Source organism: Gallinula chloropus (assembly GCF_964237585.1).
Source record: "Gallinula chloropus genome assembly, chromosome: 4".
NCBI lineage: Eukaryota > Metazoa > Chordata > Aves > Gruiformes > Rallidae > Gallinula > Gallinula chloropus.
Genome location: NC_140088.1, coordinates 85,398,387 through 85,425,612, shown reverse-complemented (window position 1 = coordinate 85,425,612; position 27,226 = coordinate 85,398,387). Strand labels below are relative to the sequence as shown.

Sequence of the window (27,226 nt, the reverse complement as noted above, 5' to 3'; positions counted from 1 at the left end):
CACAGGCTGCACCATACTTGGGGGAACATTCCTGGAGGAATGTTTCTGGTAGGAAAATTTCATAGGAAGGAAGAAAATCCCCAATTTTTATAACACTGAATAAAAGAGTCACAAGACACCCAGTGAAGTGGCCAGGAAGTCCCAAGGCACCCAATCTTTTTATTACAACATTTATTTTAGTATAGAAGGCACTTACAATACAGAAAGAAAGAAAGAAAGAAAAAAATATGATAGGCACCAAAAGTGAAGTTAAGAATTAAAATTGCAAGGAAACAGTTTACCTGACAAAAGGAGCACCCTTCCCCCTTAACCATACAGCACATGGAAATGAAGCTACCAGTGACTAACCTTTTAAACAGTTTTTTAATAGGAAAAAAAAAAGATAAAAGGCTGTTTTACTGTGAGCTGAGATTAAAAAAAAAAAAAAAAAGAACCCCTCTCCACACACCTGCACAAGGCTTTGGGAGCTGGTGGTGTTCAAACATGGGGCTCTTTCAGGGTGGGCACTGCAGCAGGTCCTGGTACATCTCGATGAGGTAAGCGGCCTCTCTCTGCCCAGAAAGCACAGCACCGTGGGTCGTGGAGTAATACTTCCTGTGAGTGGCCTCCCCTGAAAACATCACCTGCATGGGCTGCAGAGGGGGAGAGAAGTGGGAAAGCTCAGCTGTGTTTATTGGGAAGCTGATGCAAAGCTAAAAGGAGAAAAAGAACTCTCTGTGCCTTCCCGCATCCCCATGAGCTGAGTCCTGGGTTTTTAGGGTGCTGGTCCTACAAATGGCCACCACAGGGACCAGCACAGCACATGTCCTCCTGTGAGGAGCAGCTGAGGGAGCTGGGGGTGTTTAGTCTGGAGAGGAGGAGGCTGAGGGGAGACCTTATCACCACCTACAACTGCCTGAAGGGAGGGTGTAGAGAGGTGGGCGATGGTCTCTTCAGCCAGGGGACAGGAGATGGGACAAGGGGAAATGGCAAGAAGCTGGGCCAGGGCAGGGGCAGATTAGATATTAGAGACAAATCTTTCACTGAAAGAGTTGTGGGACTGTGGCACAGGCTGCCCAGGGAGGGACTGAGTCACCTTCCCTGGGTGTGTTTTAAAAAAGGGTAGATGAGGTACTTAGGGATATGGTTTAGTTTAGGATGGGAATGGTTGGACTTGGTGATGTTAAAGGTCTTTTCCAACCTGGTGACTCTGTGATCAAGGTCATCCTTGTTGTGATGCCTGCACAGAGCTGTCTGCAGGGCTGAGGCACCATTGCAGAGCCAGATGCCAGCTCAAATCATCTCAATCAACCTGCTCGAGTCACTGAGCACCTTACTCCTGTCAAGTCCCCTCTTTGCTTCCCTGAACTACAGTTTAGCCTTTTGTGCATTTGGTATTTCTTTTTCTGGACAGAAATTTCAGAAGGCTAAAAAGTGGTGTCCCAACACACACAGGGTAAGACCCAGTGCCTTTGCCTCTTACATCAATAATCAGGTGCTTGCAGGAACTTCTCTTCCCCAGGAACTACAGAGAAGGATTCCTAAAGCTCCTCTGCTATCTTTTTAAAACAGATTCCTGTGCTGAACAGGATTACATGGTGGGGTCAGGCTCTGGATGGAGGAGACAGGGCTGGGAGGCTGCATATTCATCAACCCTTGCCATTGGGATTGGTCTATAACCCTGACTGACAGGGTGAGTCTGGCTTAGTGCGTTACCGCTCGCCCGCTGAGCTGTGGCAGCCACCCCCAGACATGCTCCCCTTCTCCCTGCTACATTCAGAAAGCAAAGGCAGCCCCTGAGGAGCAAATTCATAACCCCCCCATCCATGTATGAGTCCCCCAGCCAAGGGCCAGGCTTCCCTCACCCTCTACTGCCACCACAGACTCCTCACCTACACCTCTGACCCCTCCCAGAAAACCCTCTGCCCAGCTTCCCATCAGTCTTCTTGCCCCAAACCCATTTGGGTTGTACTTACAGCAGTTTTGGAGCTTTCAGCATAAGGCAGTGGTTTGGCAAGTTTCTCTACATCAGCCCCACTAGACCCAACCTGGGTGTAAGAGTAGGATCCACGGAAGTTGGGATTGCTGCCCCAGGAGGACCGCAGGATCCGGCGAGGTTTCGGAATGTTTGGATTCCCTGTGTGGAAAGCAGGAGAAGATAACGAGTAAGAAGACTGTGCCTGAGAGAAAACACCACAATGCCTGGGCAAGGTGTGGAGTGGCATGTACCCAACCTGACTTACTGAAAATACACCCCATCACAGCCTGCAGGCTACAGGAAAGGGGCCCCAAACAGATCTCTCTGCTATTATTGAGTTTTAAGTATCTAGCTAATAGCATTCCCTTTAATCTCAGCTGCAGCTTTCCATTTGGGCAAAGATCATTAAAATGCTTATGTTCCCAAGAGACTGAAAATACAGAGTATTTCCTGGCCTTGTTTGTCTCAGCTGTGATCAAGCATGTGATTCAGATCACCTAGGTGTTTAATTGGGGGCCCAGACTAAATGGGATGTTTAGGTGGTCTTGTGAGAGAGGTGTGTCTCCAAAGAGGAATGGGTATCAGGATGTTAGCAGGTAAATCCTTATTATGTGGAAGCACAGCAAAACCTGTCAGAAAGTTTTCAAAAACTGTGTTACTCACTCCAAGTGTTACTTAGTTGCTCCCCATAATTAACCTGAAATCCAACAGACCCATTTTGTGGGAGGTGCATGGAATGGAAAGAGAAGGCTTTTGAGGCTGGAAGTAGGATTTCTAGATTGAGGTAGGATTTTCACTGCTAAGAGGGTGTAGGACCTAAAAGTGAGTGGCACTCGAGTGAGCCATCATGATGATAGGGCCATCACGAGCCACTGTCCCCATCCCAAGGGGTACAGGAGCACAAAGGACCAGGACTGTATCCAAGGCAGCCCATAAGAGCCTTGGGTAGACAGACACAGGGAGGGTTGTATCACAGAGTTGTCTGTGTTGAAGAGCCTCTTGTGATGCTGGTTTGAGACCATCTCAGTGTCACTGACCAAGATATTGTTGGCATCCTGTGATCGTGTTGGGCTTGGCAAGAGAGGAATGGGAGCCAGGACAGGGAAATTACTGCAATAAAGAGAAATTGTCTCTGCAGGAGAGCTCAGACCCACCCTTGAGGCAACCCCACATACCCAGGCAAGACACAGATACTGGATACTGGGAGACTGTCAGCACAAGAAGCAAGAGTAATTGAAATGTGTTTGCATCTTGTGTGGTTCCTCTGCCTGCTTCAGAGCCTGACTAACACTTCTGCATGCTCAGCCTGTTGTGAAGATGATCTAAATTCCCCCACTTTCTTCACCAGGGCTTAGAGAGGGAAACATCCAACTATAAAGGCTACATTGCTCAGTCCTACTAAACAATTATTTAGTCAAGCCTTTAGTTCCTTAAAATCAGGAGCAGGTTACTTTCCTGGTTCAGCTACCATTTTTAGGAGTATCATGGGTCAACCAGAACCATGAAATTCAGGGCTGAAAGAGAGCAAAGGCACCTGGACAGCTTTCCAGAGCACATGCCAGCCTCCAGATCAAAATACTGCACAGGCTAGTAAATAAATATACCCTGCAAACAAAATACATCCTACAACTGGATGTTGTTTCAGGAGTATCAACTCAGCATAACAAAGCCTTTAAAACATGCTTCTCCAAGAATCTTCAAAGCAGGAATGCCTGGGATGGAAGTGAGAAGCCCAAGGGAGCCTGAGAACAGGGAGGTCTCAGATGAGTCAAGGAAATAACTTATCATGTTTTATTTTTAGGGTCTGTGGGAAAGCCCAGGAGGACACACCTTGAAAGCTGTTAGTGCCCCACCAAACAGGGCCAAAGCAGTCACCCATCCCACAGAAACCACCACACAATGTGTCTCCAAACAAGAAAAGGAGTCTTTGCAGTGGGCTGGTGGTGCCTCTTGGGTACCTAGTGCATGTTCTTGGGTGCACCTAGAAGAGTTTCAATGCAGGCGTCAGCAAGATCATAGAATCACAGAATACAGGGGCTGGAAGGGACCTCCAGAGCTCATGGGGTCCAACCCCCCTGCCAAAGCAGCTCCCCAGCTCATATTGCACAGGGCGGCGTCCAGACGGGGCTGGAATCTCTCCAGAGATGGAGACTCCACACCCCCTGGGCAGCCTGTCCCAGGGCTCTGGCACCCTCACTGGGGAAAAGTTCTTCCCCACGTTGGTGTGGAACTTCCTGTGCTCCAACTTGCAGCCATTGCCCCTTGTCCTGTCCCCACAGAGCACTGAAAAGGGGCTGCCCATTTCCCCCTGCATCCCATCCTTAAGATATTTATAAACATTAATAAGGTCACCCCTCAGTCTTCTCCAGGCTGAACAGCCCCAGCTCACTCAGCCTTTCCTCGTAGGGGAGATGTCAATAAAAGATGATAAACAGGAACACACAGGTACCAGCACTGAGATGAGGGCTTGCCAGCCTGCAGGTAAGGCCAGAGATCTGCTAAAAGACTGACATTTGTTAATGAAGGGGTTTGTGGAGTCCCAAATCCTATCAGCAATTGTCTAGATCCAGCAATATTTCACAGAGCAATCCTTCAGGCTGGGGAAAGCAACAGCTTTGTCTCTCTCCAGCATTTCCCTGGATCACCTTGCACTGTGTATACAAGCAGGTAACCAGAAGCCTTCCCCCCCAGGGAATTCCTCCTCACTAGCAACTCCATCACAAGGGAAACTGTGGCACAGCAACATGAAACATGCAGCTTTGGGCAGATGGCAGAGCCTCCTGCAGAGATGCCCCAGCCAGCTGCCAGTGTGGAGCAGGGCAAGGAGCCTTGGTACCCTACAGCACAGCTGTACAGAACCAGTGCCAGTCTCCTGCCCTAGCACTGTGCTGTGCTGCTGAGGTACCAGCTCTCATGAGCTGCTTAAAGGTCTTCCAGCACATCAGACCACAAGAGCATGATCCAGTGTCCACTATGCAACCACTGTGCCCCTGTGCTGCTGCATTTCTGCACCTTTTCACGTGAGGAGCTGTTCCTAAAAGGAAAATCATCAGACCTTCACTTCTGCAGACAGAGAGGGGAGCTTGGCTGAAGGTCGGGTGAGAACATGTTAACATGAGCTCTAATTCTGAAATGTTGTGTGCAAGACAGAAACTACAGGGACTGAGAGGGCCCTGCTCATTCAAGGAACATATTTAACCAGACTTTCTCAATCTGCTTTTAACTAGATGGGTAAACACATGCTGTTGCCTGGAGATAAAAGTAACCATTAATACAGGATACGGAAACTAATAAGTTTCCATTGTCCAAACAGAGAAAATGGCTAAAACAGAACCTTAGCCTTCACTAAAACAGGAGGGCACGTATCTTTATGCCACAGATTCATGCTTGTGAAGCCATGGAACATAACTCCATGTGCCTCAAAAGGTCCCCCCTCTAGTCAGCTCCTGGAAGGTGTGGCTACATAGATTTGTAGCTTATGAGCTGATTAAGAGAAACAGGAGTCTCGTAAAATCAACTCACAGATCCAAACAGACACCCAAATTTAGTTGCCTACCTGAGAGCAGGGTTTCTAGCGTCCCATCAAGGCCAACACAGATCTGTGGTACCACCCTCACATTAATCATAGAGTCACAGACTGGTCTGGGTTGGAAGGGACCCCAAGGGTCCCAGAGCTCCAGCCCCCCTGCCACAGGCAGGGACACCAACCTCCAGGCCTGGAGCTACACAAGGTTGCCCAGGGCCCCAGCCAACCTGGCCTTGAACACCTCCAGGGATGGGGCATCCACTACTTCTCTGGGCAGCCTGTCCCAGCCCCTCACCACTCTCTCTGGAAAAAACTTCCCCTTAATATCTATTTTAAACCTTCCCTCCTTTAGCTTTAATCCATTCCCCCCTGTCCTGCCATTGTCTACCCTTTTAAAAAGCTGATTCCCCTCCTGTTCCTCTGCTCCCTTCAGGAACTGGAAGGCTGCAATGAGGTCCCCCTGCAGCCTTCTCTTCTCCAGGCTGAACAAGCCCAGCTCCCCCAGCCTCTCTTTGCAGGGGAGCTGCTCTACAGCCACTGGATAGACATCAGGGCACCCCAGGTATCCACATGGGGCCAGCAGATATGACAGAGGACCTAAAAGAGATCTGTTCCCTTCTAGAGAAATAGTTGGAGGATGGGGAGAACAACTCTGGGCATCTCCAAGCAGCAGCTTGACAAATCAGTGGGTCCTTCAGAAGGGAACAGGCCTTCAATTACTGCCTTCTGGCTTCTAAGACTAGGAGCTTAGCCAACAGAAAAAAAACCCAGAGCAAGACTTCTAATTGTTCAAAGGCATCTCATTTAATCAGATTTAGAGGACACTGCCTTTCAGCCATCCAGTTGTGAAATGCAGCAATTGTCAGTGGTTCTTGGGGTAGAACAATCCTCAGAGCTTTTCACAGCAAAGCCAGATAATCCACAACACTAACCTGCATGTGAAATTTAAGGTCACAGAGGCAGATCATCTCCTCCCAGAGAGAAATTCTCAGTGTGAAATGACATTGAGTCTAAGAGAATGGATTTAACTAGTCTAACAGCCTCTGAAGGCAAAGCAAAGGCCTCCATGAGCAAGGGACTGGGAAAACACAAAGCTGAAGATGGGAACCCACCTGGCTAATGCACTGATTCTTTAGCAGAAGTAGTAAGAATGTGGGGGATTTTATACCCAGAACATGAAAGCTACAAAAAGCAAAGTGAACATTAAAAGGCTCACACTACCCACTTTCATGACTGAATATAAGGCTCTCTCTATACTCTGTAGAGAAAACCTTCAGAAGATGTCACAGAGCACCAAGTAAGGGGTGGAAGATCTGAACTGCCTTATGGAAAAGCCTTTCTTCCCACTGATCTTAGGATCCTAGGAAGACTAATTTCCCAACTCAGCTGACTTACATGAAGTTGGGTGGTGGGCAATGCTTTAAAGGCTGGGTTTGGTAGTGCTAACTGGACCAGAGGAGACCAGTCATTTTCAGAAATGACTGCAGTTAGATCCCAGACAGAAGGCTGTTTTGTAACCCCCCCATCCATTCCCCAGCTGGTCTAACCCACTCTCACACTCCAAATGAAAGAGATTTGTGCAGAAGACAGTGCATGCAGGGAGAGCTGAGCATGCCTCTGATAGTTCAGCCTGCCTGGCACCAGGCACAGATTAGCCTTGATGCAGTGCTGCTCCTGTGAACTTGGTAGGGAAAATGGGAGAGCCAGGCTAACAGGAGAAACCCTGCTACCTTAGCAAGGCCACCCCTGAAAGGTCTGTGAAAAGGCTTCTGATAAACTAATAAGAAGCTTTTTGGGCAGAAAACAGAAGGACTCATGTTGTGTACTGGATGCTCCAAGGGAAGGTTTTTCTTCTCGTGGTTTCAAGCAGCTGAGGGGTCACCTCTCAGCTCACAACATGTCCACTGCAGGGCAAGGCCCTAGTGAATTAGGCCTGAAACTCTCTGGGGTTAGATAACCCTGGGTTAGCAGAAGGCTGAGACAGAGCTCACACTGCTGAGGAGGCTGAATGACAGTGACCAGGTGCAGTATCAGCTGGAACAGCAACTGCAGCACATACCAGTGACCCAGTGCCAACATATTTCCGTCCTGGGAGGAGAGAGGAACATCCAGCACAGGCAAACAATAACAAGAGCAAAAGAACCCCAGAAGGAAAAGGCAGAGTATATTCCCACCTGCCAAACTAAGACAGACCCAAAGAGCCAAATTCCCACCGATGAGCTGAGGCATTTTAAAGAATAAAAGTGTTCTCAAGCAAGAAGAGCTGTGACAGCCACAGTTGTTTATATGCTCTGGGAGATGTCAGCACTGGAACAATCTGGCCTTAAAGAGAAGTGCCTCCTGCACAGAGCAGCAGTTGGCCTGCTGAAGTCAGGAGGAAGGAAGGCACGTATGTAGTGACGCTGCAGCGGAACACAGGGATACCTAACACCACTGCAAACACAGCTCAGGAGGCAGGGGCTGCCTGGAGTCATACATCCACTAATTCATCCTACTCCACTGCAGGGGAGCCCCAGGTTCCTCATCCAACATAAATGCAACACTGAACAAGCTGAAACAGCGTATAAACAGGAGGGGAATCAGCTTTTTAAAAGGGTAGATAATGGCAGGACAAGGGGGAATGGACTAAAGCTAAAGGAGGGAAGGTTTAGATTAGATATTAGGGGGAAGTTTTCTACAGAGAGAGTGGTGAGGGGCTGGAACAGGTTGCCCAGAGAGGGGGTGGATGCCCCATCCCTGGGGGTGTTCAAGGCCAGGTTGGATGGGGCCCTGGGCAACCTTGTGTAGCTCCAGGCCTGGAGGTTGGTGTCCCTGCCTGTGGCAGGGGGGTTGGAGCTCTGGGACCCTTGGGGTCCCTTCCAACCCAGACCAGTCTACGATTCAAGGATTCAGTTTTGGTCCCTGGAATCGAGTCTCCAAATCCAGTGCCTACCCTATGATTCCTGAAAGGAGCAGTAAATGGTAAAGCCCCTTTTGGCAGTAGCCAGGCATGGTAGCCCTCAGCCTCCAGGTTCTTTCTCTCAATCTCCATTATGGTGGTAGCAAACTGTCTGGAAGCACTGGGGTGCTTCTGAAGGTAAATTTCTTTAGTTAACTGGAGGCCCATGGACCAGAGGTAAGGCCAAAACCCCACAGGGTGTCAAGATTTCACTAAGATGAGCCAACAGGCAGATATAAATAGCTTAGTCAAGGGACCCATCTCTAGAATAGCATAGCACACACCTAATCTTGGAGGATGATGCTCTTATAATTGCTTATCATTATGGATAAATTCAAAATCCTCATTTCAAAGCTGTCAGTGAGTCAACCACTATTTCTTCCAGCATTACTACCTCACACCTGCACTTGTACAGTGCCTTCCATCAGAGCATCTCAAAGACCTCTGCAGTCACAAGAAGCCCTTTTCTGGGCAAGGTGTGCAACTTCTCCAGAAGTGACTGCAAACAAACTAAGCCCCAAAATGTTCAAGTATCACTACTTTTAGTGATTTAATGTTGGATTTTCTCAGTATCCCACACTTAAGATCTGTCTTGCTCCAGCTGCTGCCTTTACTGGCAGGTGTGCTGAGTAAGCATGAAGTCTGTGAAGTCCAGGAAGGTTTAAACAAGGCATTCAGAAAATGGGAACTCTCAAGATCAATGGATTCTTTAAAATTTAGGCCAATGAGGTTTCCATATAGCCTCACGTTGGGTGGCTGAGTCAACCAGCCCACTGCAGCTGATCTAAACAGGCTCAACTTCCCTGGCTCTGGAAGAGCTCAGGAGTTCTGAGTCTGACAGCTGAAGAGTTACTTGCAATTATGTAAAGCAGAGGACATGGAATCCTCAAGCATTTCTGGCCACTGCTTCCTGAGCTGGTTATCAGTGCCTCTGTATAAATAGCTTTCAGGCACACCCAAGCAGGAGGTATGCTGGAAACACACACACAGCCCGTTCAAAACGTCACAAAACATCAGAGAACTAAAAATGACTTTCCTGTGTTTCCTTCCCAGTGGTTATTCAGCAGCCCAGCCCCACTCTCCCACTCTTCTCCAGTCACCCAAGGGACCAGGGCGTGACTGACCTGTAAATTTACGTAGCATTTCGGTGCAAGTTTCTGCCACGGTTTCATCATCACACTTCTCCATAATCAAAGCCTCTTCTCCACAGATCCAGCCACTCAGGACGTGGCCATACCGCTCTGGTGGGTAGAGTACATCAAAGCTGCAGATCTTCTTGTACCACAGCTCCTCAGGATACGTCAAGCTCTCACTCTCCGCCTCATCTTCCCAGACAAACTGGATGCTGTTGCATTCAGAGCTCCAGAAAGGCTCTTCAAACTCCAGGAAAATCTTGTCAGTCGTATTGATTCCTAGTTTCTCAATGGCCATCACCTTCTCCTCAGGCAAGCGGGGATGGAACAGGGTCTCGTGGCGTTTCTTCAAGACTCCCAGGGACACAGTCACAATGACATGGTCAGCTGGAATGAACTCACAGTCCTCGCACTCTACGAAGACATCAGAGCCCTTGTCCTCCTCAGGGAGGTCACTGTTGTGGTCAGCCACCCTCTCAATCTCCTTGCTGACCGATTGGTTCCAGTGGATGCACTTGACCGGCTTGCGGAGCTGAATGACAGACTCGGGGATAGAACGGGCCAGAATCTCCACGATCTTAATGAAGCCACAAGGAATGATGTGATGAGCTCCAGGGATTTCGGTCCATTCCCCAAATTCACTGAGCGAGACTTCATCCATGCTGTGGGAGCTGCTCTCACAGCTCTCTACCTAAGGAAAAGCAACACAAAACCAACGTTGCCACAGAGCAATTCATTCTGCCACAGCACAACACTGCAAGGGCACAGGGGAGCTGCACAAACCCCTGAATCTCCCACTTAAGCCACTTTATTTTTGCTAGTAAGAAGTGCTTGGCCATAGGAGCTGAGAAAAATCGATCCTCAGCCTTCCTTCCAACCACAGAAACCCTTATGTCATGGTAACAATCTGCATCAGCTTTGGTTGCGTCAGCCACGGTTGCATCAGAGTTCAGAGATGATGTCGCTGCTTCTGAATGGCTCTGGGTTACCATTCTGACTGTCACCTCTCATTTCAAACCCCAGGGACTGGCTGCTCGGGGCTCCTGCACCAGAAGTTGGAGCTACATCAATCACTACCTGTTTCCAATGTTAATAAATGTTCCCATGAGGAGCCATGAAAAAACTTACGGCAGCTATTCCTGCTGCCTGCAGCTTTCAACGGGCTGTCAAGCAGCCAGCAAGCCAGCAATCTGCAGGAGGTGAGAGGATCCAGCACAGAAGGAACTGAAGGAGACAGAGAAGGGAAATGCCAAGATGACAGACACTTGCATTTGATTCACTTGATGTGATTATCAAAGCTTTGTATTTGGGACCTGTTGGCTAATGTTTGCAGGAGTGTTAGGCATAGCAGGCCCTGGAACAAAGGCAGGATGTTTGGCCTGTCTTGTGATAAGTTTCTAATGACAATACTGGTGCATGGGACACACTGATCTTAAAATCTTCAAATCATTGTAGTTCTTAAGCTCAAGATGAGCCAGCAATGTGCTCTTGCAGCCCAGAAAGCCAACCGTCTGCCAGGCTGCATCCCCACCAGCATGACCAGCAGGTTGAGGGAGGGGATTCTGCTCCTCTGCTCTGGTGAGACCCTCCTGCAATGCTGTGTCCAGCTCAGAGGGGTCCTTAGGACTGTTGGAGTAAGTCCAGGGGAGGCCATGAAGATGCTCAGAGAGCTAAAGCACCCCTGCTTTGGGGACAGGCTGAGACAGTTGGACAGGTTCAGCCTGGAGAAGAAGAGAAGGCTCCAGTGAGCCCTTCAAGCCCCTTCCAGTCCCTCGAGGGGCTCCAGGAAAGCTGGAGAGGGGCTGGTGACAAGGGTAGAGGGGGACAGGACAAGGGGAATGGACTTCAGCTGCAGGAGGGCAGATGGAGAGGAGATGGGAGGCAGAAATCCTTCCTGGGGAGGGTGGGGAAGCCCTGGCACAAGCCATCTGGAGAAGCTGTGGCTGCCCCTGGATCCCTGGCAGGGTTGAAGGCCAGGCTGGATGGGGCTTTGGGCACCCTGGGCTAGTGAAGGGTGTCCCTGCCCATGGCATGGGGTGGCAATGGGGGCTTTGAGGTACCTTCAAACCCAAACCATTCTGTGATTCTTCAAGCATTTTAAGCAAAGGGAACATTTTGGCCTTTGCCCACTTCCCAGGCCTTGAATGACCGTGTTTGGAAGCCCAGATTCTCTCCCTGTGAGCATCCTGGTGCAGGGCAGGAATCTCTGTGCTGGGCTAAGGTGTCAGGCAAACAAGCCAAAGTTGTACTATGTGGTTCACAGGCTGCTCCTGTGGCTGTACTGACATACCACTGGTTGCCTCTTTCATGTCATTGTCCAATGACTCCAGTGAAGACTAGGCAGGCACAACCGCTGCTCCAGGTTGCCAACAGCTAGGTCTTTAAGACCTACCCTCTGAGTCTGCTGTGGTCCACAAACATCTGATGGCTTAATGACTACCCTCCAACACCCAAACAGGGTCAGTTCTGCTAGCCCACAACATAAACCCTGTACCCTGGGTCAGCCACCAGGCTGCTTAAACATCCTGGATGCTCCACCAGGGACACTCTACATTATGAAAATAATGAACAGTGATGGCTATTTGGTTCTTTCAACCAAGAAGTAAAAATGCTAGGGAGAAACAGGCAACTGCCAAGACTATATTTTGCTGAGTTAATCCCCTCTCTCAGCAGCCACTCGGATCTGATAGTCTTAAGTATCAGAAGCTTTGCTGTTCTCAGGTATTTACACATGAGAAGAGATTTGCAAGACTTGCAGAAAAGTTTCTGGCTGTGGCAACCTCTGGCACCACAGAAATAACCACCAGGAAAAATCAGAGCTATATCCAATGACTAACAATGTCTGCATGGGTGCTATTACATGGGTAACACAATAACTAACTAGTATTTACATGGCAGTTGTGGAGACACCCTGTGATACAGTGAGGTATCAGAGCAGCACTGAGAATGTCTGGATTCAAAATTTCAGCTTTATCACATGTCTCCTGTGAGACTCTTCAGGTCTTTGTTTCAGCTTCCCAGCTGTAAGCAGTGAGTACCACACACTTACCCAGACCACAGAGTGCTGCTTGCCTCCCCTGTCTCATAAGCCTTTAAGTCATTCTAATTGCAATGAATTGATTGTTACACTTTACTTGTGGAGTGCATGATGTAGCATTAAGTCCTCAACCCACAGAGATCTCATTTAGGCCAAGGCATCAAGTAGATAAAAAGAACTAAAGGAAGCCATAAGGCAAGATGATTAGTACACGGGTTTATCCAGTCTACCTTTGATTTTACTGCTTTACCTTCAAAACACTACCTAGGGATTTCTTCAGCAAATTATTGTATTTGGTCTCTGTACAATACAGTATTCTGGTGTCTGAGATATGGACAGAGGCAGAAGGGAGTAAAAAACACTCAGGCACAATCACGGGGTCACAGGTATAAGGCACAAGACAAGACATTACTAAAAGAACACGACAAGAGAGTAGCTTCAGGTAGCAAAAAAACATTAAATCACACCAGGAAAGGCCCTTCTAATCAGATGGAAGCTTAAAGTAAGGGATAAAAAATAATTTAAAGGTATTATTTCTTCCAGCCCACTCTCTTTGTATGTGCCTCATGAGGAAAACTTGTCAGTACAAACACACACTGCCCCAGCCGCGAGAGACAACAGAGAGCTATTTGTCAGCGATGGGCAAGGCTGAGGTGCCTGAGGCTCAAGATTTGTCTGATTTTAGTCCAAACAAACAAAAAAGGATGTGCACACACACCTTAAGGTACTGCTGGATCATGGCAAGTTTCAGCCTCTTGACGGCCTCTGTGTCATCCGGATCGGCCTTGACACGCTTGCGCACTACGTCGCGCGTAAAGACGCCCACGCTGTTCTGGCTCTCAGCATTGACTGGTTTACCTCGTTGGAAGAACTCCTGAGTCAGGTTATAGACCTGCCAGAGACAGGACAGAGATGGACAACGTGAGTCACAGCAGAATCCAAGCCCCAAGCAGGCTGCTCTTCCCTCCATCCAAACCCAGCAGGTTCAGATCACCTTCTCTTGCCAGCTTTAGAGATTTACTGGGGGCTCCGCTCCAACATCAGGTCAAGTTGCAGCCACAGCTATGCTGGTTAGAAGGCAAAAAGCAACACTTCCCTACAAAGATAAAGGCAAAGATAGCACCTTCACTTACCTGCAATGCTCTAGTTGCTAGCAAGTCATTAAATTACTATTAACTTACTATTAAGTTACTCTTCCACTCGAGCGTGTTCATTTTACCCCTTGGAGAACACCAGCTGAGGCAGTCCTGCCATTTGTGGTAGCTACAGCCCACGTGCAGCCAGATAGATCAGCAAGCCCAGGGAGCACAGACTGCAGAGCACCTCTGCAGAAGAGGTCTGGGGTCACTATATGCAAGTTCTGTCTCTGCTGAGCAGTGTGACAGCCTGACCTGGCCCCAGACTCCATCCAAAATCTACTGGGAGTGAATTTAAGCAGCAGAACCCATGGGCTTCCTCCCATCTGGCAATAAGGCACCAGCTCTTCTCCCACCTCAGTGTCTCAGATGCAGTCCCAGGTTGCAGGGCCCGTAAGTGTCACTGCTCTAACCTGGAACCAGCCCTCCACCATCTCTGTTACTAACAGTACTGCCCATGAATCCAACAGGGTGGGGGGGGATTTCAGTTTCAGAGTTATTTTGCTGTTGTCCCCTGAAAAACAGGAAGCAACCAATGCAGGCTTAGCAAAGGAATTCTGTGTGCTCACCCATTTTACTTGTCGAGCACACAACAGGTATAGATGTAAGGAAAATAATGACATCTCTAGTAACACTCCTCCAGGAGCTACCCTGAGGAAGACACAGACAAAAAAAATCCCCTCCTTCTTTGAAGGAGATCTTCCTGGCCTTTTTTTCTGACCTCAGTTTGCCACTGTACAAGCTACTCAAAAGCAAGAAAACCACCATGCACCTTGGCCATCTGCTTGTGGCTGCCTGAAGTAATCAGAACACCTGCCTGCAATATTGCTAGAAGAGCTTGCAGTTGAATCATGGCCCTTCATTTCCATGGAAAAACTCTGAGGAACCTTTTAATACAGGGAAGGTTTGAAAAGATGGCTCTAAGAAGCACAACTTATCCCTTTAATAACTTGCTTGATCAGTATGAGTCACTTTCTTGTTTATATCACGACACAGGGGTGGTGAGTTTTTCCTGTCAAAGATGGTTTGATTACAACTTAAGATCCTTTTTTTTTTTGGAGACAGATTATTTGGATGGACTGAGAAGTTCAACTCAAAAGTAAATGCCTGGTTGGAAGCTAGCAGAACCGTGACAGCCTCTCCTTCAGAGGCTCCTAGAGCTTCCCCTCCTGGGCTGACACAGATAATTCACTATGGTTTAGTTTCTTCCCACTCTTGATTTTCCTCAGAAGCTTGATTTTCTTTTGGTTTGTAGGAAGAAAGTGAATTTGAGGTGCCAAAAGAGAGGAAAAAGGTACCACAGTGGTAGGTGTGAGAAAGCAGGTCTACGGGTGAATGGAGGAAGGTGAGTAGATATGAAAAGTAAGGGAGGAGGAGTAAACTGAAGAAGAAAGTGAGTGAAAAAAATGAAAAAAAGGGAGAAAATAAGCTAAAAAAAAAAGTAGTAATCAGTGGAGCTGGTGAGGACCACAGAGAACTGCAGACACTGATTGTGACACAGCCTTTGCAAGGAGATTCCCAGGCCAAAACAGTGGAGACCAGTGCCCTGTATGAAATGAAGGCTTCCAGCAAAGGGAAGAGTGCCTTCTCTGTTCCCCAATGCTGAGAGCTCTCTGGCAGTTTCACCACCCCACTGATTTCTGAAGGCCCAAACCACTTCCAGCAAGCCCAAGCTGCACAGACCTTGCGTCAGCATAGTGCAGCTCAGCTTTCCTAAGCCGATTGCACGCCCTAAGCAGATAATGCACTCACAAGACAAGCAAAGCTGTGCTAAAACCCAGCCACCACTTGGCCAAAAGGATGGGCATGCTTTTATTAACCATTGTGTTCTTCAATGCCCAATGGAGAAAAGAACAGCCATGGGCAGTTCTATGCTGTAGACATCAAGTAAAGCCTTTCCAATATATGTCATCCCATCTATCAGAGAGCAGGGAAGTATAATCACCATCAGGATTTATTAGTTTCTCTCAGAATCCCTGTTATTTCCTTGTTTTTCCTCTTCTTGGGGGGGGGGGGGGAGGGTGTCTGAATCAGTTGATGAAGACCAGAAGGCAAAACTATTGTAGGAAAGAAGCAGAAGAAACAGGAGCAAGTCCTACATCAAGAGATGTATTGTCCTAATAGAAGAATCAAAAACTCACCCAAAAAATGTATTTTTTAAGGTGCAAGTGCAGCAAACAAATTCTGTGTGTGAAGCTGACTAGAAGCCTCATTTAGGTGACATTTTTAATAACGTAGGAGCAGAATTTTACTGTCTGGCGTTGCTTTGCGTCATCATGCCTACAGAACCACCTCTTCAGTCACTGTGAAGATGCATTTATGAGATTTAAAAACACATTTTCCTTCAATCATTTCATTCTGATGTCATGACAGAAAGGGTTGAGACAGTTCAAGTGGGCTTTATTTCAAAGAGCCTGGTGAAAAGTAACATCAAGGTTCTGCTGATTTCCTAGTTAACCCTACAAAATATCCATACCAAACTGAGAGCACTGTGCCCATCAGCAAGGAGACCTACATCACACAGTCCAGACTTCCTTTTCTATTGTCACAGACCTGGTACAAGAAGAAAAAGGACAGACTACATCAGCTCCCACTGGCAAAAGCACATCCCAGCACCAAGACCCCCATCAGTTCTCACTCAAAAGCTCCTTTGGGTTTGGGCAGGACAAATGGCCCTAGAAACCTGCTTCTGAGAACCATCAGCAGAAGACACAGAACATCTCAAGTGACTTTTCACTCTGTGTGGATTTCCATCCCTAACTCTGAGGGTTTACATAGAGTCCTGTAGAAAAATAGGGCTGCAGGTCAGAAATTGAATGACCATAATCCTAAAATGGCTTCATTCTGCCTTACATCCCACAACTGGGGTCTGCAGGGAACGTGGATTTCACCAGGGATGTCTTCTCCATTACCTACAGGCTTCTAGCTACATGTTTACTACATACATGCTCCTCCACTACAGGAAGAGACAGCCTCTTAGGAAGAGCAGCTCTAAATAAAGAAGTTTCTCAGCACTGAAGGAGGTCAGGAAAGCACATCCCCATCCACACTCCTTCCTGTCAGAGCCAGTGACGAGCTGTAGCATTGTCTTTTTCTTACTTGGCTTAGGAAGTGTAGTGACTTAATTCCTGGTTAGTAAAAACACCCCAATGGAGACAGGTCCACACTGTTACCAGGCCAGACATCTGTCAGTGCAATAGAGGGGCAGGGAGGGAACAGTGACTCTTGGTGGCCCTTCTGTCCTGCTTTCTATGATAAGGCAAAGCAAGGCACTGGACCTTAATTGGGAATGGCAGGAAGCCCAGCACGGAGGGGGGTGGGAAGGGTGGAAAACTTTGTCGTTCTTTGGCTGCATCCCTCCCCCAGAAGCTGTGCAGTACACAGGGGAAAGCTGACAGACAACAATGAGCTAATTAATGGCCTCGTTAAAGGGAGGGTTCCTGTGAGGAAGGTCTTTAGGGACCTTACTGAAGGCAGGTCCTTACTGAAAAGCAGTAAAAATAGGCACTTTTTCTAAGTCAGGCTGGCCAATAGACTGTGAAATTCTTGGGCAGGCAAAGCAATGTGACTTTTCACCTGCATTTAACTTGTCAAGCTCACAACCTCCCTCTCACCCTTCACCTCGCACCTGGGAGCTGGCCTGAATACTTCTTTGGAGCTCTGAGATGGGTTGTCCCTACTCACAGCAGTTACACATACAGACACTGAAACTGCAGACATTACCCTCTAAGGTCACACTCTTGTCCCTTTTCTTTGAGGGCCATGCAGATGTGGTATAAGCATGAGGATGAAATCCACCTCCAGCCCCAGGACTCCCCCAATTGCAGGGGTAGAGAGGAAGGTGGGAAGATTACGAATAGGTGGCAGAGACATTACACCCTGGAGAACCTTCCAGGGCTGGTGCCCCCTTCCTTTGAGACCAACCAAATGGACTGACAGTGACCCTGAGCAGTGCCAGCCCCACATAGTACATGGCCTAAGAAAGATAATTTTAGAACAACAGTGGCTGGAGAGCTGTCCTTCCCAGGGCAGGCTTGATGACCTTTCTTATGGTGCATCACTTGGCAGTGTGGGGTTGGAAATCCAGATGGCTGTTCTGCAGGACTACAGAGCTTCCCTTGCAGGCACTGCTGAGTTTTCTAGTGATCTCACAGGGGATGGTTCAGGTCACAAGCTTGTGGTAGATCTTGACTGACTTCAATCCAGCACAAGAGCCCCTGAGCTAAGACAGCCTCTCACAGGGATCTTCCTGCTACAACTATGAAGAGCTGAGCAGTCTCACTGATGGTTTACTTGTAACCAAATAAAGGCTTCTGTGAGGCATCCCTACAGCTAGTAAAAATTCAGGCTACTGCAAACAAAAAGAAGCAAAAAAACTTGTATTGAAGTAGAAGCAGCCAGCCAAAAAAAGATTGGGTAAATGCCCAGAAAAAGCGTTAAGGACTTTCCACATGAACTAGCAAGGCAAAGCTCTGGCAGTACTGGGGTGCCGTGCCTCTCACACCAGGAAATCTCAGCCCACAGAGCAGAGACTTGGCCTTGCTAAGCTCCAACTTCAGTGACTCCCTACTCCGGGGAGGCCCTCTGCACTTGACGTTCACTAGAATTTGGTGTCCAGATGACGAGGTAACTGGGGCTTGAGATACACAGATGGAGCAGCAGAACTGGAGGCGTAGGCTAGAGCCCAAGCACACGGCAGCTGCTGCAGCAGAAGGGCCGTGTCTGAGCGCGTGGGAAGCGAGCCGGCTGCGAGGGGCCGGCCGGCATCTGAAACCCTGACAAATTTAGCCCCGTTCGTTAGGGCTGCATTTTCCACTCTTAATGCCAGTGCTCCCATCCATGATTAGGTTTTGTATCTATCATGTGGTTTCTGTTTTTGTTTTGCTTTTTTCTTCTTTTCACGTCAGGACTGCTGCGTCACAGCCTGGGCTACCTCAGCCTCTTCCAAAGGGGGAGAGGCAGCTGACGTGTGACGGGGCGATTGCTAACAGCAGGCTGCCCACAAGAAGGGTCTCGGAGCTCCTGGAAAGCAGAGGAGGATCTGGTGATCCATGACATGGCTTTATATCCTGGACAACTTCAAGACATTATTAAAAAAACACCCCAAAGGAGAACACAAAAAAAAACAAAAAAGAAAAGAGATGCAAATCCCGACTGTTCCCCCCCAGCATTCATTTCATCACCATTAAACCAAAAGAGTATTGGCCAGCCTGGAGAGAAGAAAAAAAAAGGGAAGGAGAAAGAAAAAAAAAAAGAGGGAAGGAGAAAGAAAAAAAAAAAGAGGGAAGGAGAAAGAAAAAAAAAAAGAGGGAAGGAGAAAGAAAAAAAAAAAGAGGGAAGGAGAAAGAAAAAAAAAAAGAGGGAAGGAGAAAGAAAAAAAAAAGAGGGAAGGAGAAAGAAAAAAAAAAGAGGGAAGGAGAAAGAAAAAAAAAGGGAAGGAGAAAGGAAAAAAAAGGGAAGGAGAAAGAAAAAAAAAGGGAAGGAGAAAGAAAAAAAAAGGGAAGGAGAAAGAAAAAAAGGGAAGGAGAAAGAAAAAAAGGGAAGGAGAAAGAAAAAAGGGAAGGAGAAAGAAAAAAGGGAAGGAGAAAGAAAAAAGGGAAGGAGAAAGGAAAAAAAAGGGAAGGAGAAAGGAAAAAAGGGAAGGAGAAGGAAAAAAAAGGGAAGGAGAAGGAAAAAAAAAGGAGAAAGAACAAAAAAAGGAGAAAGAACAAAAAAAGGAGAAAGAAAAAAGAAAGAAAAAAAAAGAGAAAGATGGAACAGGCTGTAGTGGAAAAGCAAAATAAAATGCTGGTGGGTAGGAAGGAAAAAAAATAATCCCACCATGAGAAGTGTACCAGGCTGACTCAGCACATGTAAACACAAACATCCTCTGCACCTTGTGCCAGAGGAAAAGGTCCCCAAGCCATACGCCTGCTGCAGATGCTCCCGACTGCTCACCCACTGGGGCACTTGTATTTCATACAGTCTTTTTTAACTGGAGATTTTCAGGAGATCACGTAGCTCATCTCAATTCCCACAGTGCAGGGAAGAACCCACAGCCTTAAATCCCTAAAGATCTTCCAGTCTGACACCCCAAAGAGGCTGGGACAAGCAGCTCAACAAAACCACGAGCTGCCCCCACGAGAAGTTCCATCACGCTTTGAAGGAAGACAGCGAAAGCACCTCTTCCAAGCCACATTTAGAGGTTGGCTTAAGCTGTCCCTTACATATTTTTTTTTAATCTCAGAGAGTAGCTGTAGATATTTTTACAATCCATAAATGTGAAGGCCTTTCCTGTCTCCTAGAGATAAAGATATCCTGTGGCAATGATAAGCTAATTACGTGTTGCGTAAAGAAGATTAACTTTTAATGTGTTGTTCTCCCATGTCACTGGCTGCCCTCTTTCCCTGGCTTTAAAAGCAAGGGTAGTTTTACCAACTTAATCATTTCTAAAACACTGGCACCTTGTTACTGCCTTTATCTTATCAGATGGATCTCAAAGGTAAGGAGCTCTCATTGTATTCACCTCTCATTTCAGAGTCTGCCTGCCTCCCCCCCCAGCCTTTGCTGGAGACTTTCATATCATCTTTGAGGCAGGATGATCACCGAGCACTTTGGCAGCGTGCCATTTGCATAAATAATGCTGCTCACTGCAGTATTTTTCACTTACTCCCTCTCTCTTTCCTCATCTTAATCGCTGTTCATCTCGCTCCACACACATCTCACCTGTCTGTTTTCCTGGCTGGCTCTACTCCTCTTTTCCATCCAGTAATACGAAAGAGCTGTTGGGATTAATTATTTCCACCTGCATTTGTCCAAGAAGAACTCCCTTCCTGCCACTGCTAAATTCCTTCCATAACAAGGTTTCTTTCAAATTCCTCCTACCCATCTCTAAAACTGGAAAGATTTTGTGCTATCCCATCACAGATTCCAGTTCAGAGCCCCAGGACAGCATCAAAAGTCTCTTAAAACAGCACTGATGCCCATTTCTGCTCCCCATTTAATTCTTGATAATTTTTCTAAGGGTACAGTGACTTTTCTCTTGGTGACTTTCTAAATGCTCACAGACATATTTTTAAGCATAAAATATGCAGGAGTAACCTGAGTCTAGGGTGTGTTTAGCCAAGCATCAAACACTGGTGAAGTTACCTTTAGATTTTCATCTTACAGTGTTAAGTATGGTGAAAATAATGACATTTTGCTCCACTTTCTGTAACTCACTGCAAGATCACGTTACCTGGAGGACTAAACATGCTGCACTGAACCCCCTTAACATACTTCATAACTGACATTTAAAAAATGCCAGGAATAATTATAATTAACTTCAGCAAGCCCACTTCACTCTGGCTAAGGCCAAATCTTCCTACTGGCAGCAGGTAGAACCAATACCAATTTTTCATCTGTATTCAACACACAAATCAGTAAGAAACCCCCAGTTTTCCCTCTGGAAGAAACACTAGGATGGCAGCAGCAGTGCCAAGCTAGATAAAAGTAAATTTAGCCTTTTTCTGTCTTCCTGCCTTTTTAGCAGAGGTTAATCTTTCCACTAAACATGCATTTGCACTTCCATCTTTCAGGTTTCTATGTAATATTTTTAGGTTCTGCCTCTAATTGTTTGTTTGGGTTTGTGGGGGTTTTTTTGTTTGGTTTTGTTTAAGGGTTTTTTTTATTTGGCTCTTCCAATGCCTATTGAGGGTGCTCATCTACACCAAACTGAGAATGTCACTGGACTTAGAGCACAAGAATCAAAAGCTGACACTGATCTGAACCTACCAGAAAAGATGTTCCTTTCCTTCTGATGCAAGAAACCTTGCAATTCCTACAATACTGCCCTGTCTTTGGCATACTCCATGACACACTATGGTATTTGCAACGTCAATAAAATGTCTCAATGACTACAATATTTAGCTGGTTGTTGCTAAGGTTTTGCATTCTACTTTGTTTAGTAATTTCATCCCTCCTTTACCCTTTTAATTAAGTAGCAGATTTCTAGAGCAAATGACTGGATCCCCCCAGCAATAGTTGCTGGAAACGATTAAAGTTGATGACAAATGTGGAAAGACTGTTCATCCTAACAACAGTGAGAAGCTCACATCAGGGACAAATAGGGTAGAGTTGAGCAGATGAGTTGATTTTCGCAAAGAAATTAAAGACAATGCTGGTTTTCTACCTTTGTCCAATACCTGGAACGTTTTCACTGTCAGGGAGTCCCCAGAGTTTCAGGCAAATCTACCACCTGACAGAGCAGCTGAATACCAACCTCGTTGTATAAATCACTGAATTCTTCAACCACATCTTTCGGGATCCTCTGCCCGTTGTTGGTAAGATGATAAGCCACCCCATTCTTGGAGTAAAGACTGATCCGTCCAACGCTTCTCTCACCATCAGTAGTCTCTTCAAGTAAACCATTGTCTTCTGCTAGATGATAGACTGGGTTTCCATGTGAACCATGAATCCACGTAGCTCCCAGTTCAAAAGTGGCGTGCCCTGCAGGAGTGCAAACCAAGCAGACTAGTTAGAGAAGCCCATTTTTCTGAAAGCATGACACACTCATCCCTAAACACAACATACACCTGCAAAGCCAGAACAACTGCTCAAGGACACTACATGTTTGAACATCACTTAAAGAAGCTTTCTCTGTTAAACAAGGGCAATGCTACTGTTCTTTAAACCAGTCCTTCAGGATACAAGTTTAGAGAGTGCTTGAGGGATGGGATGTTTCCTATAAAGGTACAAGAGAGTGACATACTTCTGATACTTAAGAAGAATTTCAGAACCTTCTAAGTTCCTAGTTCCTGCCATGGCTGTTGCCAGCTGATCTGTTCTTGTTACTTGTCCCTTAAAAACCATCTTATCTAAACCTGCACTGAAGAACATAACCAGATAGCAGAGGATGTGCCACCTGTGCTGCAGCACGAGCCCCATACTTGGGAAGGAGGGATGGGAAGGGAAAGAGCTGGAAGAAGCCACACCACACTAATGCAAGAAGGACATGTAAGGATATTTATGTAAATACTATAGTGGTAGGGAAAGAACAGAGTACCTAAAGCTGTTGCTAATCCTGGATACAGACCCACTGTATCCAAGAGGAGGGGATAGATATTCAAAACACAGGAAGAAAAGCATCTATGGTAGGGAGATAGAGGAAAATCTGGATCACCCTGGGGTAGCAACACTGGCCTGCATACTGAACCTTGTCCTGTGATTAGAAATATACATTATTTACAAAAACTCTTCAGATGAACTGCAATACAAAAATCCATTTCTGTTCCCCAAATGAGCAAAACAGGTTACACTGCACTGTTTATGCCTTTGAAAATGTCTATCAGGTTCTTTAAAAAGATGCAGTCAAGTTAAGCACCAGGTGTGCTCAGCCCCATCACCTGTACTCTCTGTCTGCAAAACACAGAGTTTGGCCAGCCCCACTCCCCCTTCCTTGTAACGGAAGGGTTTGCACCAGAGCTCTCAACTTCCCCCCACAAGCCAGTGCTGCCATGACTGGGTCGACAGCACAGGGAGATGCAGGGAGGAACTCAAGATAAGCTTGGGCCATGTCCCCCACACATGTTTCTATAGATTCTCTGAAGTCTGAAGCTAACTGATCTGAAGCCTGACAAAGCGCTGCTCCCCCAGCATCCCAGCCGACACCACGCTGTGCAGCTCGCTCTGCAGAGGTGTGTGAGTGCCTGATTAAGGAGGTTAGTTAATCAGATCCTGCTTGATGAGGAAAGCATCGTGCAGTTACCAGTCATCATACAGTGTTTAGCATGTAAATATATGCTCAGAGAGACAGAGAGGGGGCACTGTGCTGTAACTCAGTCAAGGTTAAGAGGTGAGAACTCCAGGAAATGCCGGTCTCTAGCAGAGACACCGCCTCCAAGGGAAGCTCCAGGTATGTAGTTTGTCACAGAATCACCAGGTTGGAAAAGACCCTTAAGATCATCAAGTCCAACCATTCCCATCCTAAGCTAAACCACATCCCTAAGCACCTCATCTACCCTTTTTTAAACACATCCAGGGAAGGTGACTCAGCCCCTCCCTGGGCAGCCTGTTCCAGGCCCTGACAACTCTTTCAGTAAAAGATTTGTTTCTGATATCTGATCTATCCCTGCCCTGGGGCAGCTTCTTGCCATTTCCCCTTGTGCCATCTCCTGTCCCCTGGCTGAAGAGACCATCGCCCACCTCTCTACACCCTCCCTTCAGGTAGTTGTAGGCGGTGATAAGGTCTCCCCTCAGCCTCCTCTTCTCCAGACTAAACACCCCAGCTCCCTCAGCCGCTCCTCATAGGATTTTCCCTCCAGCCCCTTCCCCAGCCTGGTTGCCCTTCTCTGGACTCGCTCCAGGACCTCAATGTCCTTCTTATGGTCAGGAGCCCAAAACTGGACACAGCACTCAAGGTACAGCCTCACCAATGCCAAGTGCAGGGGCAGAATCACCTCCTCAGACCTACTGGCCACACAATTTTTGATACAAGCCAGGATGCCAAGCAACCACCACGTCATTAAGGAGCAATGCTGACTGCCCTCCAAAATATGTGTTACAGGACTCTGAGAGCACAAGGTTTCTATGCACACCTGGAACAAAGGCTGTGCTTCAGAGCGCTCGGCGTCAAGTCACGACCATGTGAATATTTAAAGCACCACAAACTCCCCTACGCTCTCGGAGCGCCCAGCCCAGCAGAAGTGACTGCTGCACACTGGCAGCCAAAGGTACAAACCTCATAAATACTGCATGCTGCAGTCACCTTGTTAATGCAATCCTCCTGCGAGTCATCACATGCCAAATCAGCAGCAGGAATACTGCCTGCTTCTTGATGTCAGGAGCTCGCTCTCCCCTATGCTAACAATTCTCTAGGATACAGCTCTTATTTATGGGGCACCTGATCTTTGAAAGACAGAAAATACACCAGCAGGTCCCTCTGTATTGGAGCTGGGTAACAATTATGATGTGTTCCAAGTTCTGGTTTTGGTGGCTGTGTGGAATATAATCAAATACCAAGTTGTTAGAGAGAGTCATTCTTGCCTGTAATACTTCAAAACTGAGTATCATCACTGCCTGGCAGATAAGCCAGTTGTTACCTTGTGTAAGTTACACAATAAACTATTTAAAGGTGTAAAATTAAATATATCACCTTTATAAACAGAGATGGCTGATTTACTTTCAGGGCCTTAAATATTTTCAACTCAATATTAATCCACTTCAAATTAATCATCCACACAAAAAAAAAAAAAGAAAGAAAAAGGAAAAATCTGCTTCTTATTCTGTGAGTATAATTCCCAAGACACAAGTAGCAGCCAAACAGGCATATACACAACAATACACCATGCCAGCAATTTTCCAAAGCAGCACACAGATTGCATACTGAGCCTTCTGAACATGCACGTGAACTCTCACATTTCCCCCTGCAGCCCTGTTTCTTGGGCATCCTGTTGTGACACATGTGCTGCGGATACAGATGTTCCAAGTCATGTACAAGCACACACTTAGGCTCCACAGACACATCATCAACCCTCCGCTTCACCTGTGCTAGAAAAGATGAACCAAACCTCTGAAAATCCAGGTTATTCCCCGACTTGAGTCAGTTCTGAGGAATGGGGAGATTTCTCATGCCCCAGGTGAAATCTTGCTGCTCCAAGCAACACAGAAGAGAAAAAACACAGGAATAAGAAGGTTCTGAGTATGTGCCACTCATGAAGATTTCACCACTCAACAGAGCTCCAAAACTGTTTGCCTAAATGGCACATGAATCTGCTAAACACCCAAGGAGCCAGAACATGGACCCATCCTGGGAGAGAACTGCAGTCCATACGTACACTGTGTAATGTTGGCAGTCTGCAGAAGGTAACAAAAGATGCAGTTTTCAGAAAGGTTAAAGGAGCGAGACTTTGGATTTCAGTCCTCTGCTCTGCAAATTACATTTACATCTACAAACTGCAAGATCTCCACCAGACTGCAAAGCCTGCTCTGGTCTCACAGTAGTTAAGAAGCGTTAACAAACAGGAGGTAGATTCCCAGCAAAAGCAAATATAGGAGTAGCTGGGGAAGGTGTCCAAAGGTGAGAGAACTGGTCTCCATACCAGTACAACAAAACTATTTCACATGTGCACTGACAAAGTGATACATTGTTCCCTGAAGATTTCAGGTCTTTAACACTTCCCTCCTCTCACAGACATGATCCAGGATATTTTTAATATGGTGTATTGTGAGTAAAGGACACACTTCCCATTCTAACCTCTATGCCAAGTCTCAGCAGAATGTAAAGTGCCCTACTCAAACCCTGGAGATTAGATTTGTCTGGCTGCCTTTTCATTCATTTCCCTTCTGAAAGTTCACAGGACAGGGCACTGCTGTTTAGAGCGGTGAGTTTATCAAGTAATATTTAGTAAGTGATGTAAGCACCTGACAAATAAAAAGGAGGGCAGCAAGAGGCCAAAGCTAATAAATACAGAGAGTAGGATCACAAACAGAACTAGTTAATTGAAATCAGGAAAGTTATTTCATTAGAGCAAAGAGCTTTTTGCATCCCACAGGGAAGAGGGGGGGCAGTGCCCTCCGAGGTACCAGGCGAAGTTTTGTTGACTACTGTGCTGCAAAGGGTAACATTTGTTCCAGCAGCTTTGCATTGAGAGATGTTATAAGCCCTTCCATTTGACATGGGATTAAAATATCCAGTGTCTGCACCTCTATTACACACCGAGAAAGGAAGCTGCAGAGGTAGGAAAGCTGCAAATTGGGATGAAAGGATACATTGAAGAGGTTTTTCCAGCAGGCTGATTCACAGTGGGTAGTGCCCTACACAGTAAATTAGTTCTAGGGAAATGAATGGGGCTGTTTGTGAAACAGAATGGCTTGGAGCTTGCCCCCTCTGCAAGTGATGTAAGTCACTGAGAAACAGCTGATCGCTAGCCAGGAGATTTACTGAGCGCTCCCAGTCAAGAGTCAAGCTTGACAACGTCGGTGGAAGCTGTCTCAGTACAGTTATTTAATCACAGAACTCTCCTCTCAGACTGTACAGAGGAGCTCTGTGTAACAAGTGAAAACAATCACCGAGATCTTAAACTTATAAAATCATGGGTTTGGAGCTGCTCTCCCTCAGAAGAGACGCACAAGATAGCTCAGGCTCACCCACCCACCCTGAAAACAAGCCAAGGACTTCCGTTCCTGACAACATCACACCTTAAATGCACCTCTGCACACACACACACTGACTGAACGAGCACACTTACAAGGCCGAGTCAACCCAGTGCCAGCACGAGGCCTTGCTCACAGAAGGGAAAGGCCCAACCCATTCTGCCCAAAAGGCTGCTCTTACCAAGCTTCACACTCTGCACGCGGCCTCCGATTCGGTCGGTCGCCTCAAGGATAGTTACATCCGTAAAGCCGCTTTCCAGGAGCGCCTTCGCTGCCGAGAGGCCTGCAAGCCCAGCACCGATAACTACTATTCGAGGCTGTCGCTTTCTCCGTAGGCCACTACTAAGAGGATCATCCGTGCTGTCTGCAGATATTTCACAACTTTGCAT

General features: G+C 46.9%; 1 protein-coding gene across 1 annotated transcript; it reads right to left on the bottom strand.

Annotated features, from left to right (window-relative positions):
- Positions 1-161: 161 nt before the first annotated feature.
- Positions 162-27,226, bottom strand: SMOX (spermine oxidase; the record flags this gene model as incomplete). Its single annotated transcript, XM_084263807.1, has 6 exons — positions 162-632; positions 1,956-2,116; positions 9,546-10,245; positions 13,310-13,483; positions 21,967-22,193; positions 27,019-27,226. The coding sequence occupies 6 exons, from the start codon at positions 27,224-27,226 to the stop codon at positions 495-497; spliced, it is 1,608 nt and encodes a 535-aa protein (XP_084119933.1). The 3' UTR covers positions 162-494.